Source organism: Propithecus coquereli, unplaced genomic scaffold (assembly GCF_000956105.1).
Source record: "Propithecus coquereli isolate 6110/MARCELLA unplaced genomic scaffold, Pcoq_1.0 Scaffold28, whole genome shotgun sequence".
Taxonomy (NCBI): domain Eukaryota; kingdom Metazoa; phylum Chordata; class Mammalia; order Primates; family Indriidae; genus Propithecus; species Propithecus coquereli.
This window is the reverse complement of record NW_012148396.1, coordinates 9,205,232-9,226,828: the sequence shown is the minus strand read 5'-3', so window position 1 is coordinate 9,226,828 and position 21,597 is coordinate 9,205,232. Positions and strand designations below refer to the sequence as shown.

The window sequence follows — 21,597 nt, the reverse complement described above, 5'->3', positions numbered from 1 at the left end:
GCGCTGTGCTAGGTGCTGGGGAACCAAGTTGAGATATACTTGAGAGACAGAGATGAAGAAAAGATGATGACAGAAAGAGGAAACGAACTATGACACTCAGGTTTCTGATGGGAACAAATAGGTATATGGTGGGGCTATTTACTATGATGGGGAAGACTGGGAGGTGTTTTTGAGATGCCTGCTGGGCATTCAAGTGGAGATATTAAAGAGGCAATTGGATTTGAGTAAGGGGAAGGAGTTGGACTAGACATACACATGGGCGTATTTAGCCTGTATTTAAGACCATGAATATGGATGAGCTGATCTGGGGAGAATGCAGACTGAGGCAGGGGGAAGGTACAGGGCTGACCCCTGGGTACTCACCATGTCTGAGAGGTTGGTGGAAAGCCCAGATCATGGAGGTTTTATATATTAGTCTAAGGAGTTTGGGTTTTAGGAGTAGCTGCCATTTATCTGAAAAGTGCTGGGTATGGGGCTGCTACTAAAGAAATCTGAAGGGAATGATTTGGCCAGATTTGCATTTTAGAAAGATTGCTCTGGCAGCAGGATGGAGGAGTTGAGCCCATGTAGGGGCCACGGTTGGGCGGGAGTAGGGAGAAGGTAGAGTTGATAAATCCTTGAGGGAGGGGAGAAAGGCATGAGGGGTGGTAGGGTTCCCAGCTGAACAGGCTGTCTTTCCCATGGACCAAAAAGGACAGATTGGGTTGGGGATCCGAGGAGAGAGGTGAGGGAGAATTGGGAGAAAGTCTGTTGGATAGTTCTGGAATAGTTCTTTTTTTAGCAATAGACTTAAAAAAACCAAACCTTTTATGAACATTGGTAGTTAACTATTGAGGAAGCAGTTCTTTTTTGATCCTTCTAAGTGTGAGGCACCATATTGGGTGGATACAAGAACAGATAAGGCAGTCTGTCATCGGAGGCTTAATTCTTACTAGGGGGGGTAATACAATTAAAAGGGGAGAGGGAGGGAAACTAGCATGGCTTTATGTCAGGCACCAGTTAGCCACCACACCTTCCTATTTCATTTATGTCACATTTATGCCATCCTAGGTGGGTGGTAGCAAGCCCATTTTGCAGAGTAGGAGGCATTCTTATAGTGATTAAGTAATTAGTTCAGCTTCACACAGCTAATAAATGACAACAGCAGGATTCAAACTTAGGACTGTCAGACTTTAAAGGCATGTTCTCTCTACTAATTCTGTTACCTCCTTGATATACTTGGAACAGTAAAGTAGATCAGTTTTGGACCCTTTCAGAAAAACTTCTTTTGCTTAAGTGCTGCAGATCAATTTCATGAAGATCAAACTTCTCTGAAGGTTAGGTAGCATCAAAGTGGTTTACATCGCAGAGAGATAAGTTTTTCATTTCACTTCTACAGTGATATAGTTGCAAATAATGGACACATGCAAAATAAAACTTAGGCACTTCTGAACTTTTAATAAAAGCTTTTCAGTTCTCCCCTGATAAGCTTTCTTTCTTTCTAACATAAATTGTGGGGTAAACCTAAGCTCTTTATTTATAGAATGATGTTTTAATATCCAGCTTTAGTGTAAAAAAACTTCAGATGGAGATAATCAGCACCGACAATTTGCTTTCATTTCTTTATTAGGCAAATTGTAGTATTCGTTAATGGCCCATAAAGCATCTGAAATTGAGTATACACCATTGCATTTTTAACTTTCTATTTAGAGCTGTCTTGCAACTAAAGGTTGTTTGCTTTGTAGCTTCAGCTATATAGCACCTGGGCAGCTTCTAGTATGTTTAATTGATTGCATTTACATGATGCACATATCAAAAGACTTCCTCACCCCAAGATACGAAGATACTGTAGTGAAAAATTATAGGGTGTAGCCATTATTTAATTATGCAAAGACTTATAAAACTATATAATACCACCACCACCCCCAAAGAGATTCTCTTTATCAAAGTTACTTTGGATTTTAATTGGAAACTTTGGTTGAGCAGCTCTAGCTTTTCTTTGTATCTGAATATATACATTTCTTTGTAAGTAAATTGTTTTTTGAACTGGAATACCAAGCTTTTGTTTTCTTGAGCCACAAAAATAGTATCAAAATCACAAAAATATTAAACATTTTCTTTTATCTAATCAAGAGTCTTTAATTGAATATCTTTCATTGAAATTTAATTAGTGTCAAGTACACAAAGGAAGTACAATTTGACTGCCTTCTGTACAATGTTTCAGGCTATGTGTTAGATACTTTCATATAATTTCTAGAAAGGATGCATTTCCCTTTATTTGTGGAGACTGTAAGGTCTTTGCCTATGATTTAGCTATAATTCATTTTATGAATTAAGGGATATCACTTTTTTATTTTTCTAGGAATCCTTAATTCCAGTTTTTTAACCTAGTGTTTATAACTTATATAGTGGTAATCAGGCAATAACATAAAGGTCATTCTTTGAAGTCGTGAGAGCATGTTCAAGTTTTTGTGGCTACATGCTGTTGCCCATGTCTTTGAAGTTCACCATTAGTTTTTTTTTCTTTGAGACAGGTTGCTCTGTCACCTGGGCTAGACTGTAGTGGCATGATCATAGCTCACTGCAACCTCCAACTCCTGGGCTCAAGTGATCCTCCAACCTCAGCCTCCTGAGTAGCTAGGACTACAGGCTGGAGCCACCATGCCCAACTAATTGTTTTATATTTTTCTAGTGATAGGGTGTCTTTATGTTGCTCAGGCTGGTCTCAAATTCCTGCCCTCAAGCAATCCTCCCACCTGGCCTCCTGAAGTACTGGGATTACAGGCATGAGCCACCACACCTGGCCCACCATTAGTTTTAAAATTTGCAACAAATTAAAGACAGATTTTTTAGTATTTGAATTTTGTGTTAACTTTAAATTTATTTGCTTCTGTGGCTTTATGCTATATTTTTCTGTTTAACGTTACTATTTGCTTGTGTTTTTTTTCTATATCCATTAAGCATATTCAACAGTCATGTAATTTAACCATTCTAATAATTATATATCTAAGATTTCAGAACTTCTAGAGAGATCTAAAAAAACTGACATCATTTTCAAAGAATAAAGAATCCATGACTTTTTGAAAAAAGAGTTTTCATGAGACAGTTTATGTTCTTAATTCTGCCAAAATTGGCTTAAATTTTTTTAGTTGTTTGTTCATTTCACAGCTAACTAGAAATTGAGTAATCTGTTAGCTGTTTATTACTATGCTTTTCAAAAGACTATAACAGAATTGCTTATAATCTTGAGATGATCCAGTCTTGGGGTATACAGTACTCTGAGAGTTACGTTACTATATGTAACTCTAAGGTAGAATTTAGTTTGAATGGTGTTTGGAGAGTTCCCCCAAAGTATTAGGATTTATTCTATTTTATGTAATTTAGAATGCTTTATATGGTTTTATTGAATCATGTGACCTTAATATGAAAAATTATTAGCATATTTATAGAACTTATTTTTGTAAAAGTCTTGTTTTCAAAACAAATTATTTCTTATAACGGTTATACTTTTTATTTTTGAAATTTTCTGGGCTATATTTTGCTATAGCAGATTTGCACATTCATGTGAAGATGTTATAATTTACTTCTTTGGAAGAGTCAAGGCAGGATTCTTTAAAGCAAATCTTTGTCTAATTGGTTAGGAGTAAAGTCTTTAAAAAGTCTACTTCAAAATATATTGAGCAGCCAATATAATGGTAGTATTCATAAACTGACCCATGTATTACGAGTTGGAAGTTATGTTACCAGCGGAGGAAAATGTCCATTTAGATGCTGAATTCTTTTCATGGTTAGAACAGGATAACACACCAAGGAAGTGAGCAAAACACCGTCTGCCTTTGAGAGTGAGTGGCACTGGACTGCATGTCTGTGAGTGAGATGTAGTAATATTCTCAGGAAGATGGGGAGCACATTTCCTGAAATTCCGTGAAGTTTATATTCTTTCCTCTTATTATATATCAGGTGAAGATAAGAATGCCTGCATAGTACATTATGTTGATATTAGAGTAGGAGACTTTCATGTAGTTAAATTGAACCTTTCCCCCCTCTAACAAATCCAGTGGCATGCGACAAATCCTTGAATTTAGAGCTTGGGCTGTGATTTTAGTTTTTTCCCCCTCTTTCCCTCTTATTATGTCTTTATCCTCTTCCCAAATGCCCTCAGAGAGGCCATGGTCTTACTGAAGGGGATAGACAAATACCCATATAGTGACTATGTAGTCCTGTTGTGGAGGGGAACTTAGCCGAGGACATTATCAGGGAAGACTTCCTGGAGGAAAAGGGCTGTGTGTTAAATTCTGAAGACAGAGTAAGAGTTAGCTAGGCAAAGGGGCAAGGAGAGTGGCTCGGGTGAAAGGAGCAGCCTTGGTAGAGGCTGGGGCTTGGGGAGAGTGCTGTGTGCCTGAAAAGCTCCGAGCAGCCCATGTTCTGGAGTTCAGGGTGAGAGGGCTGCCTCAGTGAGGGAGGATGCTGGAGAGAGCCTGGTCATGGAGGGCTTTGGAGGAGCTCGGTTTTTATTAAAACTGACAAGAGAGGGTGGCAGTGAGGGGTTTCAGCAGAGAGTAACCTTTTGGGAAAATATTGTTGGTTTTGCCTCTGCTGGCAACTCTGCTGAAAGAAAAGATTGGGATGGGCCAGAGTAGTCTGTCCCTTTGGGACCCATCCATTCATTTGTCTATTCACAACAAACATGTTTTTAGTATCTACGGGAGAGGAGTGGGCATACAATAGTAAGCAAAACATACTTGCTTTTTGGAGCTTATAGATGTCAGAAATTGATTCAGTATAGAATGTTCTAGGAACACATGAAGGACACCTAACCCACAGTGCAGAGGTTGGAGGCAGGGAAGGCTGTCTTGAGAGACTGGCATTGAAATGAGCCCAAAGAAGAGTGGAGAGGCGAGAGGCAGATGCAGATGGAGCCTGGGTGCTGCAGAGAGGCTGCTGTGGAGTGCGAGGGGGCACTGGTCAGAGGGGAGGCCGTGGCAGGGCTAGTTGGTGCAGTCACTCGTGAAGCATGTTTCTCCCTAAGGACTGAATTGGGGGTCCTTGGAAGGGTTTGAAGTGGGGGAGGGACATAATCTGTGCTTTGGGAAGGCCACTCTGGCTGTGTGTGTAGAAGCAACGAAGGGGGGTGCATACAGAGTGGGGAGGGTCACAGACCAGATAGAGGCTGTCTGCCGGGGATGGCAGGAGCAGCACAGATGGAGCATTTTCTTAGGAGGAGGGTTTGTTAGCAGGAGCCATCCTAACACTGCCTGGTGGCTAGGAGGAAGGCAAACGAAGGCTGCTGTTTCTTCTTCCCTCTGTCTCTGCCTTGCATCATGATCTTAGTTCAAGCAATATTTGGGACAGAAAAGCTAAATTCCAGAGTAGTCAAGAGTTGTTGAACTTGTTAGAGTTAGACCTGATAGGAGTTAACTGTATATTGAAATCTGTCAATAACATTCATTTAGTTAGAAACTTCACATCTTCTGGATTTCTATAGTTTTTTTTTTTTTTTTTTAAGCCAGTCAAATTTAGCAGTAGCGGGTTTCAATAGGGGTTTTATTCTTAATAAGATTGCTTTCTTGGTGAGGGAAAATTTAATACAGCTGCTATTTTTCTTAAAAAGAATCATATCTCTTAAGAAATTTAATATTTAAAAGATTAGAAATATTTAAAAATGATAAAGGAAGATTTTGGTACAGTTGCTTTGGTTTCTGAATTGATATGGAGTTAGAAGCCTTTGCATTATTTAATAGCATATCCTTGCCAATATTTAAAGAGCTGTTAGTGAGCATGCCAGGCCCTGCCCTCTGAAAGCATTATTGAAGCTTGCTCTGAAAGAGTGAAGATAAAGGTGTTGTTTCCTAAAGCCAAACGGTTGGCTAATAATATGCAGCATCTCTCTCTTTATAAAATAATAATAGGTTTGAAGTTAAGAAAGTGGAACATAATTGATTTTTTAAAAAGCTAAAACATAAACTTTCTTATGATAATGTTGCAATTGGAAAATCTGAAAAGAAATATCCTACTCTAATATTGTCTAAGTGAAATACATGGTAGAAGTCCTATATACCTATCACCTTTAATCAGTCACTTGGCAGTCAGTTTTTGAAGTCAGGACCACTCTAGCTCACATCACTGGCAATGATTTTTGCTGGCTTTCAATTATAGAGCCTAATGTTGCCTTCTTAGCATTTTTTAGTAGCAAGAGAATTGAATAGTGCCTAGTCAGTGTGCTTTTTGGGTGGGAGTCATGTAATAATAATGATGTATTTTCGTTGCATTTTATTCTTTAGACATTACAAGAAGCGGTGCCAAGGACGCATGCGAAAACACGTGGGGGATTTATGCCTTCAGGCGGGGATGCTGCAGGACTCCTTGGTGCATTACCACATGTCGGTGGAACTTCTCCGTTCAGTGAATGACTTTCTGTGGCTTGGAGGTAAGATTATTTGGTGAAGATGATCTGGTATGTAGTTGTTTCAACTGTTGTTTGAAATAAGAGGAAGCAGAAAAAAAAAGTCTCTAAAAAGAAAGGATGAGGGAGGAAAGCAGCCGGCCTGTGCTGGTTGCCAGGAAGAGTCACCTGGGGAGGCTTCCCTGCCTCTGCCACCACCTCTGCCGCCCGGCCTGCACGGCGTCCTCTGGAGGAGGCACTTCACATGAGTTTCCTCCACGACTGCTGCGTGTCCTTCCTCCTGTCCTTCCTCTTAGCATATCCTGCCCTCTGCTAAGAATGCCATTCCCCATGGACTTCATCTCTTAACTCATTCTTCAAAACCTCCTGTGTATGTCAGAGCATGAATGAATAAGCAGAATGTGGTATGTACATGCAGCGAAATATTATTCAGCCTTAAAAATGACTGGAATACTGATGCTGCTGCAGCAGGGAGGAACCTTGACCGTGTTGTGCTCAGTGAAAGAAGCCAGACACAAAAGGCCACATGCTGTATGATTCCATTTACGTGAAGTGTCCAGAGTAGGCAAATCTGTGGAAGCAGATTTCCTGGTTGCCAGGGGCAGGGGAGCAGGGGAATGGGGAGTGACTGCTGATGGGTACAAGGTTTCTCTTTGGGGTGAGGAAAATGTTCCAGAATCAGATAGTGATGTTGGCTGCACAACTGTGAGTATACTAAAAACTGCTGAATTGTACACTTTAAGTGGGTAAATTTTATGATATGTAAATTATATGTCAGCTTTAAAAATTAAAAGAAGAAAAAGAAAATCTACTTCAAAGGACAGCCTTTTCTGACCCCTCCAGGCAGTCAGGCAGAGCTAGAACTCTATGTTGGAGCTGATCCTGGTGCTCAAATTGCTTGTTTATGTGTTTTTTCCCCCTTTAGGGACTGTGTCTCCTGGGGGTGGGAGTGGAAGGCATGGACTATGTTGTTTTCATCTGGATGTGTCCCCTAGCGTATTGTAGGTATTCCTAAAGATGCTTGTTAAATGAGTGTTGTGAGAGTAAGGACTAAAATAGGGTTAGTGGAGTTGTCCAGTGGCTGCCTGACTCCGGGCATCACAACAGACTGAATGCAGTAGCAAACAGAAGGATCCAGTTGACTTGTATTAATTCGGACATTCAAGACATCTATAGAAATGTAAAACATTGTTGTTCTTCCAGTATTTTTGTTTTGGAAAACAAATATTTTTCATAAAAATGTTAAGACATGATAGGCTTATTATTATTTTAAAAGGAATTAATACATAAATATTTAAATCCTTTTCCCAGTTTTATTTTCCAATATGGTGAATATTTATAGGTATAACCACATAAAAATCCTTTGTGGTCATTAGTAATTTTTTTTTAAATTTTTTTAGAGACAGGGTCTTGCTCTGTCAGCCAGGCTATAGGACAGTGGTGTGATCATAGCTCACTGCAGCCTCGAATTCCTGGGCTCAAGCTATCCTCTCACCTCAGCCTCCTGACTAGCTGGGACTATAGGCACGTGCCACTATGCCTGGCTAATTTTTAAATTTTTTTGTAGAGACTGGGGTCTCCCTATGTTGCGCAGGCTGGTCTTGAACTCTTGGCCTCAAGCTATCTTCCTGCCTTGGCCTCCCAAAATGTGGGGATTACAGGTGTGAGCCATCGCACCTGGCTAATCCTTAGCAATTTTTAAGAGTGTCAAGGAGTTTTGAGACCCAAAGTTTAAGAACTACTGAATTAATGAATAAAGATGAATACAGTAGCACAATTTACAAGACACGTGGCATAGCTTGAGAGTATTAGGATGTAACTGCTAATGAGAGATGTGCAGCAGGTAGGTACGGCTGCCTTTGAGGAAGAGGTAGATCTACAAGTGTTTGCTACAGCCCCAAAAGGAACAGATGCATTTAGAATATGTGGTATGGAAAGATATTCTGCACCGCTTTGGTGGTATTACTTTTAAATATTAGAGCACTTTCCGCTACACATTTCTATAGTTTCAGAATCTGGCATAGAGTCTGCCACGTGGTATTTGTGAAAATGTTGGTCACATGAATGAAGGAGGAGGCCAGCCTGTTTCACGTGTCCACTCGGCTCCTCAGTGAAACCTTGAGCATGGTAAGGATGTTGTGTTGCCAGTCTTGATGTGGGCATGGGGAAGATAGGTGGCAAGTTCCTGTTCGCAACAAAACTAGCGATCTTTAGGTTTTATCTTTGTTTTGGGGGAAAATTGGCATTTCAAAATAATTCAACTGTTTTAAATCATTCTTAGCCACTGGAATTTGAGCTAATGATGGGCCACTAACATTACTGGTTATACTTTTTTTTTTTTTTTTTTTTTTAAATGCCCAGCTGCCCTTGAAGGGTTGTGTTCAGCTTCTGTCATCTATCACTATCCTGGTGGGACCGGTGGTAAGAGTGGAGCTCGGAAGTCCCAGGGCAGCTCGCTCCCTGCTGAAACAGCCAACAGACACCGACCAGGTGAGCTCTAGTCTTTTCTGCCGGCTGTATTCATTTGCAGTCTTTAAAGAAAGCAGGAGTAATTTATTACTTTTTCCTCTGAGTTAGGCCTGATTAATGTTTAAATAAAGTATAAAATCTGTTGTCAGAAATCATGTAAGAGACATTTTCTTCTGATTTTATTGAATACATATTGATCTTATTGAATATCATTAATGGGTTGATTTCTGGAACATTTACATAAAATTTTATGGTATGACAGACTTGAGGTTCTATGTCTGGGCCTTTTTCACAACTTCTATGTACTAGGTGAAGCTAGCCCCAGAGGTCACTTTTAATAGTTAATGCAAGGCCTGGGGGCTGTTTCTTATTTTCTTGGTTGATGAAGTTCTCTTAATGAGTTATGTTTGATTTGCTTATGTTTGTTAGCACCAATGAAGAGTGAAAAAACTTCTTGGGAGGAGCAGACCCATGAATGCTGAGTGAACTTGCCATTAATGGTTCAGGATTTAGTCGTCATGTTGCATAGGTCACAGAGATAATAACAAAGAATGCAGAGCTCAAGGCCATACACAAAACTGCTAGGTATTTTTTGGTCCATGAGATTTTTTAGACATTTTTCCCCCTGAAGAGAACAAAAGGCGGTTAACGTATATTGGATGGGGAAGTGCCTTGAGTTTCTTTTTTTCCCTTAATTATATTATATCACGTCCCATGATCAGCAAAGAATGCAGAGGCTACCTTTATGAGCTTGTTATTGTAGCCACATAGTCTAAATACAGGTGTACTCTATGTACAGCTGCTTAGATGAACTATAATGATCCTTAAAGATATTTTATCGTTCTTCAGCAGAAGTTTCCTATTGGCGGTATCTCATTTATTTGAGAGGAAAGTGAAGCAGGCTGGGAGGTGCTGTTGAAAGTCTGAAGGTTTAAAATAGGCATGTCCCTGCTCCTCATTTCCCGTGCTTTGATCTGACTCGAGATGCGCTCTGTCAGTGTTCAGCACCTGTATTTGTCCCTTGTAGTTACAACTGCTGTCTCTGGTATGAGATAACAGCGGTTTAAGTTTCATTGTTTTCTCTAGTCAGCCACCAAGTGCTAAAATCTCCAACACATTCAGAAAGGTAAAAGCAGGATTAATTTTTTTGTTTAAAAGAAAGTCTTCTGCACTCTCTAGGAGTACCTTTTGTTGGAGGTGTTTTGTTGTTTTTTAATTTTTTTTTAACTGTAGTCTGAAGAGTTGTAAATGTGTTGAGACTGTCCCACTGATGTGATTAGTGAGACTGAAACTTTTTAGGGTAACATTTCATTTTTTCCCTTTTCTGAACGTAGGCAAAGAAAGTTTAAAGAAGTTGAAAAACTGCTCTGTCTGCAGTAGAGAAATGTCTTTATTTAGATTTGCACAGTGTAGAAAACTTGGGAGCTTTTTACTGTTGAAGACAGTCTGTAGGGAAGAGTATCCAGTGACACCCAGATGACAAGCGAAAGGGCAGTGACTCTCATTTAGAAGCTTAGTAATGATTTGACTCCCTTTGAAGCAGTACAGCGTCCAGATCTGTTAACAGGCTTGCTCTCAGGGACAGATATATTGTCATATCTTGGATATTAATCTCAAGATTAGTCAGTTTGTAGTGGCAACCTCATCTCACATCAAGAATTTGTGGCATCTGCAACCTGAGATGAAGACCAGACAAACTGATTATTTAACATCCTCCCTTGTATTTCATGGAATGAGTACCTCAGGTTCCCTTTTCAGCAGCAAGACAGCAGAAATACAGTTGTCATTTAATATCAGTGTGACCTGAAGTAAGTTTTTAAATCTCTTTGTCCCTCGGTTTCCTTATCTGTAAAATGGGAAAGATAATAATACTCCCTACCTGATAGGGTTGTGGTGAAGGTTGAATGAGACACACATATAAAGGGCCTAGAACACTCCTTGCCTGGCACTTGATAATGTTAGCAACTGTTCTTATTAATATTATTGTAGTTGATTGTCACATAGTCATATGAATTCAGGAATGCTATTAAAAGACTCTCAACATCTCAGATCCAGATTGTGTAGTTTTCAAGCAGTCTCCTCTGAGAAAAGGGAATGTTTTCCTTCTTAGAAATGAGTTATCTTAGTGTAAAAAACAGTTCTGTAGTCCCTGCCTCTTTTTGCTTTAATTCTCCTTTTATTTTAATTTTATGAAAACTTTAACAGTACTCAAAGGATGGGGCCACTAATTCTTTATTCTAGAGACTCGTAGATGAACCTATAAGTCTATAATTAATGGACAAAACTTTATTTAAAAATTAATAGCACATTCTGAAATCAATCCAAATGAAAATGCTTATCATTGACTTGTAAATGTTTCTTCTTTATGGTCATTTCTATTTTTTGGTCATCATCATAATTAATCAAAATAGTTGTGAATTATTCAGCACCTATAGGCCAGTGGCTGTGCTCAATGCTTCTGCTAAGTTTTACCTCTCAGCAGGCATTTGAGGGTAGGTATCAGTGGCTCCATTTCGCACATGAGGAGACTGAGGGTGGGTAAATGCCCCAAATCACTCAGCTGGTGAGTGGCAGACTTAGGATTTGAACCCAGGTTGGTTTGACTGCAAAGTATGCATTCTTAATTGCTACTGCAGTCAGCCTCCCCTTGACTGGTTGCCTGAAACTCTTGAGTTCATAAATGACAGAATTTAGTGGTCTAAGCCTGACTAGACTTTCGGAGAAGAAATATCAGTAGGAATATGAGACAAAGTGGCATAGATTGAAATTCTGCCTTTTACCAATGTTTTATTCTCAGCTAACAACCTAAAATGGTAATATTTTTATTTTCTTAGCTTTGTAAGTGCTAAAAGTAATACATTAAAAATTATCACAGTGCAAAAAAGTAGCTTTAAAAATCCAACCATCGCTAATGACTTATTGCTTGTTTTTCTCTAGTGATGCTTATTAAAAGAAAAAGTTATACTGAATTGGTTTTGTGTAGTCTTTAATACGGAAGAAAAGATTGTTAGTGAATTGAAAGTAAAAATCTATACTCCTTTCTTTCCTAATGACGAATATATAAGTTTTGTGGGATTTGGGACTTGTCAGCCTTATTTTTTATGGCCTAAATATAGTTCCTCATTTGTGAAATTAGTATAATGTTACTTAACCTTTATGGTTGTGAGAGTTGGATGCCATGTATGGAAAGCACCTAAGAGGCACTCAGTAAAAATGAGCTGTCACGGTGACAAGTTGATGAGTAGCATCAACTTTGCATAATGAGGATGGTGGTTTATTTCTGATGCATATTCAATACATACATATGTAATATATATGAATGTGATTTGAAGTGATTTGGATTCAGTTATGTTTTTGTCATGTAGTATGAAATTTTGATGAAATCAGTGTTATTCTAGTAAGATAGGCAATAGGTAAATTACCTTGCTAAAGAACTTAAAGATTGTTTGTGCATAACATGTTTTACAACTCAAAATTCATATTGCTATATAATCATCCTGTAAAACCTTTAAATGACTAGGAATTTGTCATTCAGAAGTTGACCAGAGCCGTTAAATTTAGAAAAATTGATATATGGAGCTGTTTTTGGGTATAAGCTTATCTTTTTTGTGATTGAAGAAAATTTTGATTTTTTCCTCTACCTTGAATAGGTTAAAATAATAGAAATGTTGATTTGACATCTGCTGTTTTTCCTTTGTAAAATGGAATAAAAGGGGATGTCATTGAATATATCATGCTGTTTTAATATATAAATAAATGTTTCTGTATTTCACCAAAATTGTATGATTAATAGTTGCCAGACCTTGGGAAGTTTTTTGCAGGGCACTTAGGCTATTTACTGATTAAAAAATACAGACATGACTTTTATGACTTTGGAGTTAGTATAGATCAAGGTGGCTTTTGGTATAGCACAAAATACCAGGACTAGGAATAGCTGGGTGTGATGTCTTGCATCTCTAATTCCAGCTACTTGGGAGGCTGAGGTGGGAGGATTGCCTGAGTCCAGGAGTTTGAGACCAGCCTGGGCAACATAACAAGACCCCATATCAAAAAAAAAATGCAAGAACTAGGAGAAAGCCTTGCTACTGATTGATAAAAGGACAAATTCTCTGGGCCTCAGCCTCCTTACATGTAAAATGAAGAGACTGGACCAGATGCCCAAGATTTTTCCCTGTTGTAAGATTAGTTTCTGTGAGTCTATGTCTTTTGTTTATATTTAGGGATTTTAAAGTTTTCAAATTAAGTGCTGAATACCACTCCTTTCCCCAAAGAAGAATTCAGTATGCGCTAGCTGAGGTTTTAGTTATAGTCTCTGAGCATCCTACTTAAAAAAAAAACCCTACCGATCATTTCTTATTATACGGGCAATTTATTTTGTTGCATCTTTTTCAGCAACTTCACTGGCCATAGGTGGCGCTGTTGCACCAATTATTTTAAGGTTTGTAATTTTTCCTGTTGGTAAAAGAAGGCAAATAAGGTTCCCTAATTTGATTTTTTTGTTTGTTTGTTTTTTGTTTAATGCTTCAGAATAGCACCATGTCCATTATATTTGGATACCTGGAAAAAGTATTCTAGTTATATCTTATTTTTATTCTGTCATCTCAGCGTGAAAATTTCAGGCATGCTGTATGAACAGTAGTGCAATTGGACTTTTCTTCCAATGTTAGAAACCAGTCAGCCATGATTTTATAAAAGAGATAGAAACTGTCTCTGGAGCATCTTAAACCTGAAAAGAATATTGAACTCCCTGAGTATTGAACCCAGTGTTGTATGCTTATTAGTGGGTGGTATTTTGGTATTGTGGAAAAAGCCTAGTTCAGCTGACTTGTGTTTGAATGCAGTTGCTGCCACTTAGCCCTGCTAATTGAGTCAGTTCTTGCTTAGAGTTTTTTTTCGCATCTGCGACATGGAGCTGCTAATATCTGCTTTGTAGAATTGTGAGAATTAGAGAGAATGTATGCAAAGTGTTTAGCTTAGTGGTCATCTCACAAAACATCTCATAACCATTAGCTATTTATTATTTTGTGTGAAGTCATCATTTAATAGTTTGTTTGGAAATTACTAAGGAATTAAAATAGGAAAAAATGGTTTTATGAAGAAAGACCAATTAAGAAAGGAGGGAAATATTCGTGGAGGGTCCGTAGTTCCTATACCCATGCTTTAGTGGCAACATTAGAAATGTGGCCAATAGAATCATCCTGAACCGACCATAAGTCAGAGAATTATTTGTGAATCAGTATATGTTGGGCTTTACAGGGGCCCAATAATAACACTTCTATTTTCTCTAACAACCAGTTGAGAGATGAGACAAAAGAGTAAGCAGGTAGAGAATCAAAATGTCACCTTTATTACTGGTAAAGCTGCATTTTCCATTAACTTTAGGGATGCAGGGAAATGAGTATCTTAATACTGTATCCCAGGTCTAGAAAGACTGAGCCAGTCCCAGGCAGCTGTGGACCACAGTAGGCCTTCCTATGAGGGGACCTCTCCCTGTCAGAGTTAGGGCATGGGGGAGCAGAGCATCCCATGTGCTTCCTGAGGGTAGCCAGCACCCAAGAAAGAAAGAAGGGTTTCACACACCCAGCTTGTCTCCCTAACTCACTAATCTCATAACTCACTCCATTTATGTGGGGGAGGAGTAGGGGTGGACAAGAGGTCCACAGTGTTTAGGGAAAAGCCTTTATTAAGGAAAGCAGGGGAGTGGGGAGCAAGTGCCCCTTCCCCCGGCAGTTTAAACAGGTCATGGGAGGACCAGAAGGGTGCTCTCCAGGAATTTGTAAATAGAGAAATTAAGGATATCCTTTGGGACTTAGACTAGCAAAGAAATACAAAAGATGATTGGAATGGAGACTTGTAAAATCACCTTAATAGATAAAACTTATTGAGCATTTAAAACGTGCTATACACTATTCTAAGCATTTTACATAAACCAATTTAATCTTTTAATCTTCACAACAACCTGGTAAGGTTGGTTAGATTATTATCCCAATTTTTAGATGCGGAAAGTGAGGCACAGAGAGGGTAAGTAGCTTGACCAAGGTCATAGAGCCAGTAAGTAGAAGAGCTGGGACTTAAACCCTGGCAGTGTGGCTGAGCTCCCAGAGGTTGGCTTCAGGTGTTTAGAGGTATCAGCTTATCTATAGCTCTGTATGTACGTCTGTACATCCGCCAGGGCTTGGCCAGCCTAGCAAGGGTGGGAAAGGGACAGTTATGCAAGCGTTGGCAGTTGTGTCTTGGCCGCTGTCCATAGGTGTGCACTGTGGTTCGCATCAGTCGTTTGTCTAGGCAGCAGGTCTGTCCCTGTAACGGAACTTTAGTCCATCAAGTTCATCTAGAAAAGCCCTCTTGCTCTTCTGTTCATGCTTGCCATGCCACATTGCCTCCTGCCTGTGATTTAGCCCTCGAGGAGAAAATGTGCTGAGTGTTGAACCCTGATATTCTGGCCTGATTGATAATTTTATGTCTCTTGTTACATTAATAACTTAAACCTCCAGTTTTCCTACATCAATCTCTTCTGAGTTTGGTTAATGTGAAATCATTCCATTAGGGCCTGATGATACTGATAATCAAACGATTGATGATAGTGATAACGACTCTGAGGCATCAGAAGTTTCAGTCCGATCCCCTATTTAAAGGACATGGCATAGAATAATGTATTTGATCAGGTTTTTCACAGAAGAAAAAGTTTGTGGGGTTGTCTGGAAATCCAGACTTCTCCAAGGTTCCATGTAGCTGAATATCTGCTCAGTGCAGATCTGTCAGCTCATTGTCACAGGCCATGGTGTCATGGGGTGTGTGGTGGCGGGGCATTCCTTGGCTCCTCTGAGCTTCTATCTCCTCATCTGCAGTGCAGGGTTAATGATATCTGTCTATTAATCCTTTGTAGGGTTGCTCTGAGAGTCACTCATGATGTTTGTCAAGCATTATGTTTGACGTAGAGGTGGTATTCAATAGAAAACACCTTTTTTTTATTTTAATGGTGGTTTCAAGATTGCAGTGATTTTTAATCTGTATTTAAAAACAGATTGCTATAAACAAAGTAGCTCTTAAATAACACCATCATCATGGGGCCCATTCTCAATATAGACAATTGAATAAGAATACATTTTCAATAAGAATACATTTTACTGGGACATAACCTTTTTGAATCTTCTTAATATGTTTAAAAATGATAATACAGCCTGAGCAACATAGCAAGACCCTGTCTCTATAAAAAATAGGAAAAAACATTAGCTGGGTATGATAGCACATACCTATAGTTCCAACTACTCAGGATGCTGAGGCAGGAGGATCTCTTGAGCCCAGGAATTTGAGGCTGCAGTGAGCTATGATGATGCCACTGCACTCCAGCCTGGGCAACAGAGCAAGACCCTGTCTCAAAAAAAAAAAAATGATAATAGCTAACAATAAACACAACTCTCAGAACTAGTATCTATTGGTGTGTGTTTTGCCATGATAGGAAATTACATTCTACAGAGAAATCTAATTGGATTTCTCTGATATTTGGGATAGCAGATGATCAAGGTCTTCAAAAACTTATTGATCATAGTATTTTAAATTAACTACAAATCTACCTTCTAAAAGTTGGAAATCCTTAGCTTGATGAAGTGTCCAGTAGTTCAGTGTGTGTGTGTGTGTGTGTGTGTGTCTGTGTGTCTGTGTGTGTGAGAGAGATAGACATGGAGACAGACACAGAGACAGACTGAGATTTTTTAGAGAGGCAGTGCAAAGTTCCACATAGTCTTCTGGTAACTTTTCTTCTTTTCTCTCCCACTCCAGATGCTGACATATGTTTGCACAAATAATATTCCTTTGTCACTTGACTTGTTTGTGGAAATAATATATACTTGTTTAACACACTGACTGCCATGCGAGTTGTATTTAACTCAGGCTAGTTTTGAGCCCAGGGCCTCCTGAAGCAAAACCCTGCAGTTGGTTAGTGAAAATCTTACTTACTTACTTACTGATGTTCTTACTGTTACAATTAATATTGACAATTTAATTTTAAAAATGTAGATTGCAATGCATATAACTCATGCACAGAAAATAATAAAAAACAGCAAATTAGAAAGGCTTGTTTTGTTTTGACAAAACATTGTGGCCCGGGGGAAAAAATTTTTTTTTCTAGTGTGGCATTCAGTGTTTCTTGAAGAGTTGGGGGCATGAGCTTAGAAAGTGGGGAGGGAAAGAGGTGAGGAGGCGCTTTCCAAATTTGTTTAGGATATGAGTAACGGTAGCTTTTCTTTTCTTTTTTTCCTTCTGAAGTAAAAAATCACTAAACTTGTAACATACTGTTATTCAGAATTGCTTTTCTGATCACATACAGGTTTCTCAGATTTCAAGGCTATGTGAATTGTGAAATGTGTTTTAATAGTTATCTTTAAAAGTAGTTTTGTTTTCCAAATAAAAGACCATAATCTGTTCTTTCTTCCAGGGGCACAAGAAGTTCTCATTGATCCAGGTACATGATCTATGTGTTCAGTTTCTTTTGGTTATTTTTTTAAGTGCTTGTTTCATGGTGGTGTGAATGAATGGTTAAAATTTCTGGATTATGATCTTTGGAACATTCTGATTTAAGTAACTTTAAATCAGAACTGTTAAAAACCTGATTGTTATTTGGTCCTTGTTTGATGGGGCGCCCTATTGCTTTATGTTGTCTGTTGAAGAGGAAAATTCTTCTTCTAGCATGGTTAAGTCAATGATTTGAGAATTGTACCTTTAATTCTTTGAATGCATTGAGCATGTGTATCCTGTTAATTTTGAATTCATTTGTAGTAATGACTTGGCTCTGATTCTATGGCTTGTGTTCCCTACAACATGTATTTGAATTCTCTACTGCATTTTGTCTATGTGTTCTTAACAGGGAAAGACATTTTGCATTTTTTACAGAGGCGGGCCTTTCTTTCCCCTCTTAATACCTTCTGTAATTGATACAGCAAAAATCTCTTTTATTGCAGTGCTTATTTCATGATGAGCTCTATTGTCTTCTGATTTGATCAAAAACAATGACAGCGTAAATAAATAAAAAAATGAAGCACAACCAGGTAGTTGTGCTTGCACAGGCTTAGCGACAGCACGTTTACTTTCATCTCATTGTGCATCTTGATTCTGAAATGAAGCTGCTTCAGGTTTGCAGATTTCTGTTTTAACATTTGTGTTCAATTCTTTTTCTAGGCTGATGGTTAAGTTTCCTGATAGGTTTGTGGAAAGTGTAGCGAAAGACAACAAATACTTAGTTTTGTTTTTAGGAGACCTGAGTTGTTGATGAGAGAACAACTTGACACAGTCAGGCACGTTGTAGGCTTCATGTGACTGAGAAACTGAAGGCCCCCAGCCAAAATTGATGAAAACTTAAATCGATATTGAATGTATTTGTATTGGTATTCGACCATTACAAGTTATTTACCCCAGGCTGGCTAGTTGTGCCTGATATAAAATACTGAGTTCCAATGTGTCAATCACTTTAGTTGTAGGAGAATTAGATGTGTACACAAATAAGAGTAGCTTAGAGCTACACAAAACATCAGTCATTTGTTGAGATAAAAAAGGAATACATTTTTTTATTTCTGAGACGTTTCAAAGCAAGATTGTATAGGGATGAAATTGAGTTAAGAGAGCTGGGAGTAACATTGAGGATGATTCTGTAGGGCTTTGTTATTCAGTGGTGTGACAAGATCCTACTATCAAGGTGAAAACCACCAGGAAAGGACGCAGGGACCAGTGTTTGGTGTGGAAGCCATCTTTTGTAATGTTCCTAAATTAGAACAGTGTGAACTTGACTTCTACTCACCCAAGGCAGAGCAAGTAAAGAGATGAGATTCTACTCTTGCCCACATTCAGTTCCCACCTTCCAGGTGGCTCCCATTGGCAGCTTGTGCCTTCTGGCCTCTGCTCGAAGGGGCCTTTGTATCTGGACTGACCTGCTACTAAAATCTTACCTGTCTTTTAAGTATTGGTCCCTCCTCTGCTATCTAAACCCTGCCAGTATGTCAGTGGTGAGTGTGTCGGTGGGGAATCTTCACAACTCCTAGGAGCACTGTGATTGGATTCTTCAGAGCCTCTACTTCTGAGCAGCTAACATTCTCTCAGGGGTTATATTAATACAATTGTTTGGCTCCATAGAAAACCCATTCACATGAAGGTAACACAAAATTACATTGTTTTCATTTTATTTTTGAGTTTTAAATGGATATAATGTTTGAAGCAAACTGTTTCAGAATTTTTTTTTTCTATCTGCCTTTCCTATAACTATTTCCAGAACCAGAGGGACAAGAGTTGGAGGGTCTTTGGGGGCTCTCTCCACTACTCATCCTAAGCCCAAAGCTTCTCCTCCTGGCATTTCTAATAGTTAGGACTTTGGGTTCTTCCTCTGCATTTTAAATGGAATGATTCTTTTTTAAAACTCTTTTTTTCTTGTTATTTCTAAACATTTATTGTACTGGCAACAACTACTTCAAGTAAAATGATCTTTTGGATCATTTTACTTAACTCATATTTGCTTTTCCCATACTCATGCTGAAGGCAGTGAGTTTCTTCCTATAATAAAAGTTAGCAGTTTGCACTCACTGTGCCAGAGGCACTGTCTAAGGCAGCAGTCCCTAGCCTTTTTGGCACCAGGGACCAGTTTCATGGAAAACAATTTTTCCACGGACCAGGGGGTGGCGGGGTGGTTTCAGGATGATTCAAGCACATTACATTTATTAAATACTTTATTTCTATTATTATTACATTGTAACATATAATGAAATAATTATACAACTCACCATAATGTATCCTCTCTGCTAATGATAATCTGTATTTGCAGCCACTCACCAGTAGTAACATCTCTGCCTCAGCTCCGCCTCAGATCATCAGGCATTAGATTCTCATAAGGAGTGCACAACCTAGATCCCGCACATGCTCAGTTTACCGTGGGGTTTGAGCTCCTGTGAGAATCTAATGCCGCCACTAATTTGATGGGAGGTGGAGCTCAGGTGGTGATGCGAGCAATGGGGAGCAGCTATAAATACAGATGAAGCTTCACTCCCTGGCCTGCAGCTCACCTCCTGCTGTGCGGCCCAGTTCCTAACAGGCCACTGACCAGTACCAGTCTATAGCCTGGGGGTTAGGAACCTTTAAGATGCTTAAAAAAAGAAGGCTTTGATATAACTCATCCATTTAAAATGTAAAATTCTGTGGTTTTTAGTATATTTATAGAGTTATGCAACCCTCACCACAATCAATTTTAGGACATTTTCATCACCCCAACAAGAAGCCCTCTACCCATTAGCAGTCAGTCCCCATTTCCTCTGTCCTCCCCCATCCCAGGCAACTACTAGTCTACTTTCTTTCTCTATGGGTTTACCTATTCTGGACATGTCATATAAAAGGCAACATAAAATATGTGGTCTTTCGTGACTGGCTTCTTTAACTTAACGTAATGTTTTCAGGGTTCTTCCTTGTTGTAGCATGTATCAGTACTTTCTTTTTACTGCTGAATAATGTTCCATTGTGTGGACATTCCACATTTTGCTTATCTAGTCCATTTATTGATGTACATTTTCATTGTTTCTGCTTTTTGGCTATTATGCATAATGATGCTGTGAACGTTTGTGTATAACTTTTTGCATGGACATATGTTTTGAATTCTCTTATGTATATGTATAGGAAGCAGAATTGCTGGGTCATATGGTAACTCAAATGTTTAACTTGTTGAGAAACTACCAGATTGTTTTCCAAAGAGCCTGCACTACTTTACATTCCTACCAGCAAGGTGTGCAAGTTCTAATTTCTCTACATCTTCCTCAACACTTGTTACCTCTTTGACTCTAGCTATCCTGGTGGGTGTGATGTGGTATCTCATTGTGGTTTTGATTTGCATTTACTTTATAGCTAATGATGTTTAGCAGCTTTTGATGTGCTTATTGGTCATTTGTATATTTGCTTTGGAAAAATGTTCAGATTCTTTATCCATTTTTTAATTGGGTTATTTGTCCTTTTATTATTGAGTTGTAGCAGTTCTTTTTATATTCTGTATATAAGTCCTTTATCAGATACATGAGCAGCAAAAATTTCTTCCATTCTGTGTATGGAAGAAAATTTTCTTGATGGTATCCTTTGAAACATACTAGTTTTAAATTTCGAGTAAGTCCAGTATGTTTTCTTTCTTGCTGCATTTTTGGTATCTTACCTAAGATCTAAGGGATTTTATATATACTTTACATCTAGAGCAATTTAATCCTCACAATTCAAATAGATATTTACTGTTGTTATCCCTAGTCTATAGATGAGGAAACTACGATGAGTTCATTTCTGCATCACTTACTCTCCACTAATGATTATTGCTATTTGACCTAACAAAGTCATAATTAAGCCTTTTCTGGTTATCACACTAAAAGTGGAGTCATGACTACAGAAAGTTCCAAGAAAGTATTTGATTGGTTCCATTTTGTTAACCAGTGGGGGCTGGGCAGTGTTGGGCTGGGCAGCCCTTCCGGAATAGGATCATTGTCTTCCTTTTATTTCATTTTGTTTCCTCCTGGTGTCTAGCATAGTTCCTTGTTGTCCAGCAGATTAGTTAGAACATGATGCTCTTGAATCATTGTCAGTAATGACAGAATTTTGACAACAGTATCTGTTGTTTGTTTCACAGTAGCAATGATTCTGCCTACATTAAACCTAAAACAAACCTACACTGAACTCTGTCTGCAAGGTGAATGAAAAGATGAGGTCCCTAATGAGAAAAAAAAAAAACAACAAAAAAACTA

General features: G+C 38.6%; 1 protein-coding gene across 3 annotated transcripts in view; it reads left to right on the top strand.

Moving 5' to 3' along the window:
* The window catches only part of TRAPPC9 (trafficking protein particle complex 9), a 660,607-nt gene that overhangs the window by 5,045 nt on the left and 633,965 nt on the right, over window positions 1–21,597 (top strand). For 2 of the 3 annotated variants that reach the window (XM_012648143.1, XM_012648141.1), the window contains exons 2-4: window positions 6,261–6,406; window positions 8,744–8,872; window positions 17,286–17,312. In XM_012648143.1, the coding sequence (XP_012503597.1) occupies window positions 6,261–6,406; window positions 8,744–8,872; window positions 17,286–17,312 (302 nt within the window). The remainder of the gene's footprint in view (window positions 1–6,260; window positions 6,407–8,743; window positions 8,873–17,285; window positions 17,313–21,597) is intronic. The other variant, XM_012648142.1, reaches the window with a different exon arrangement.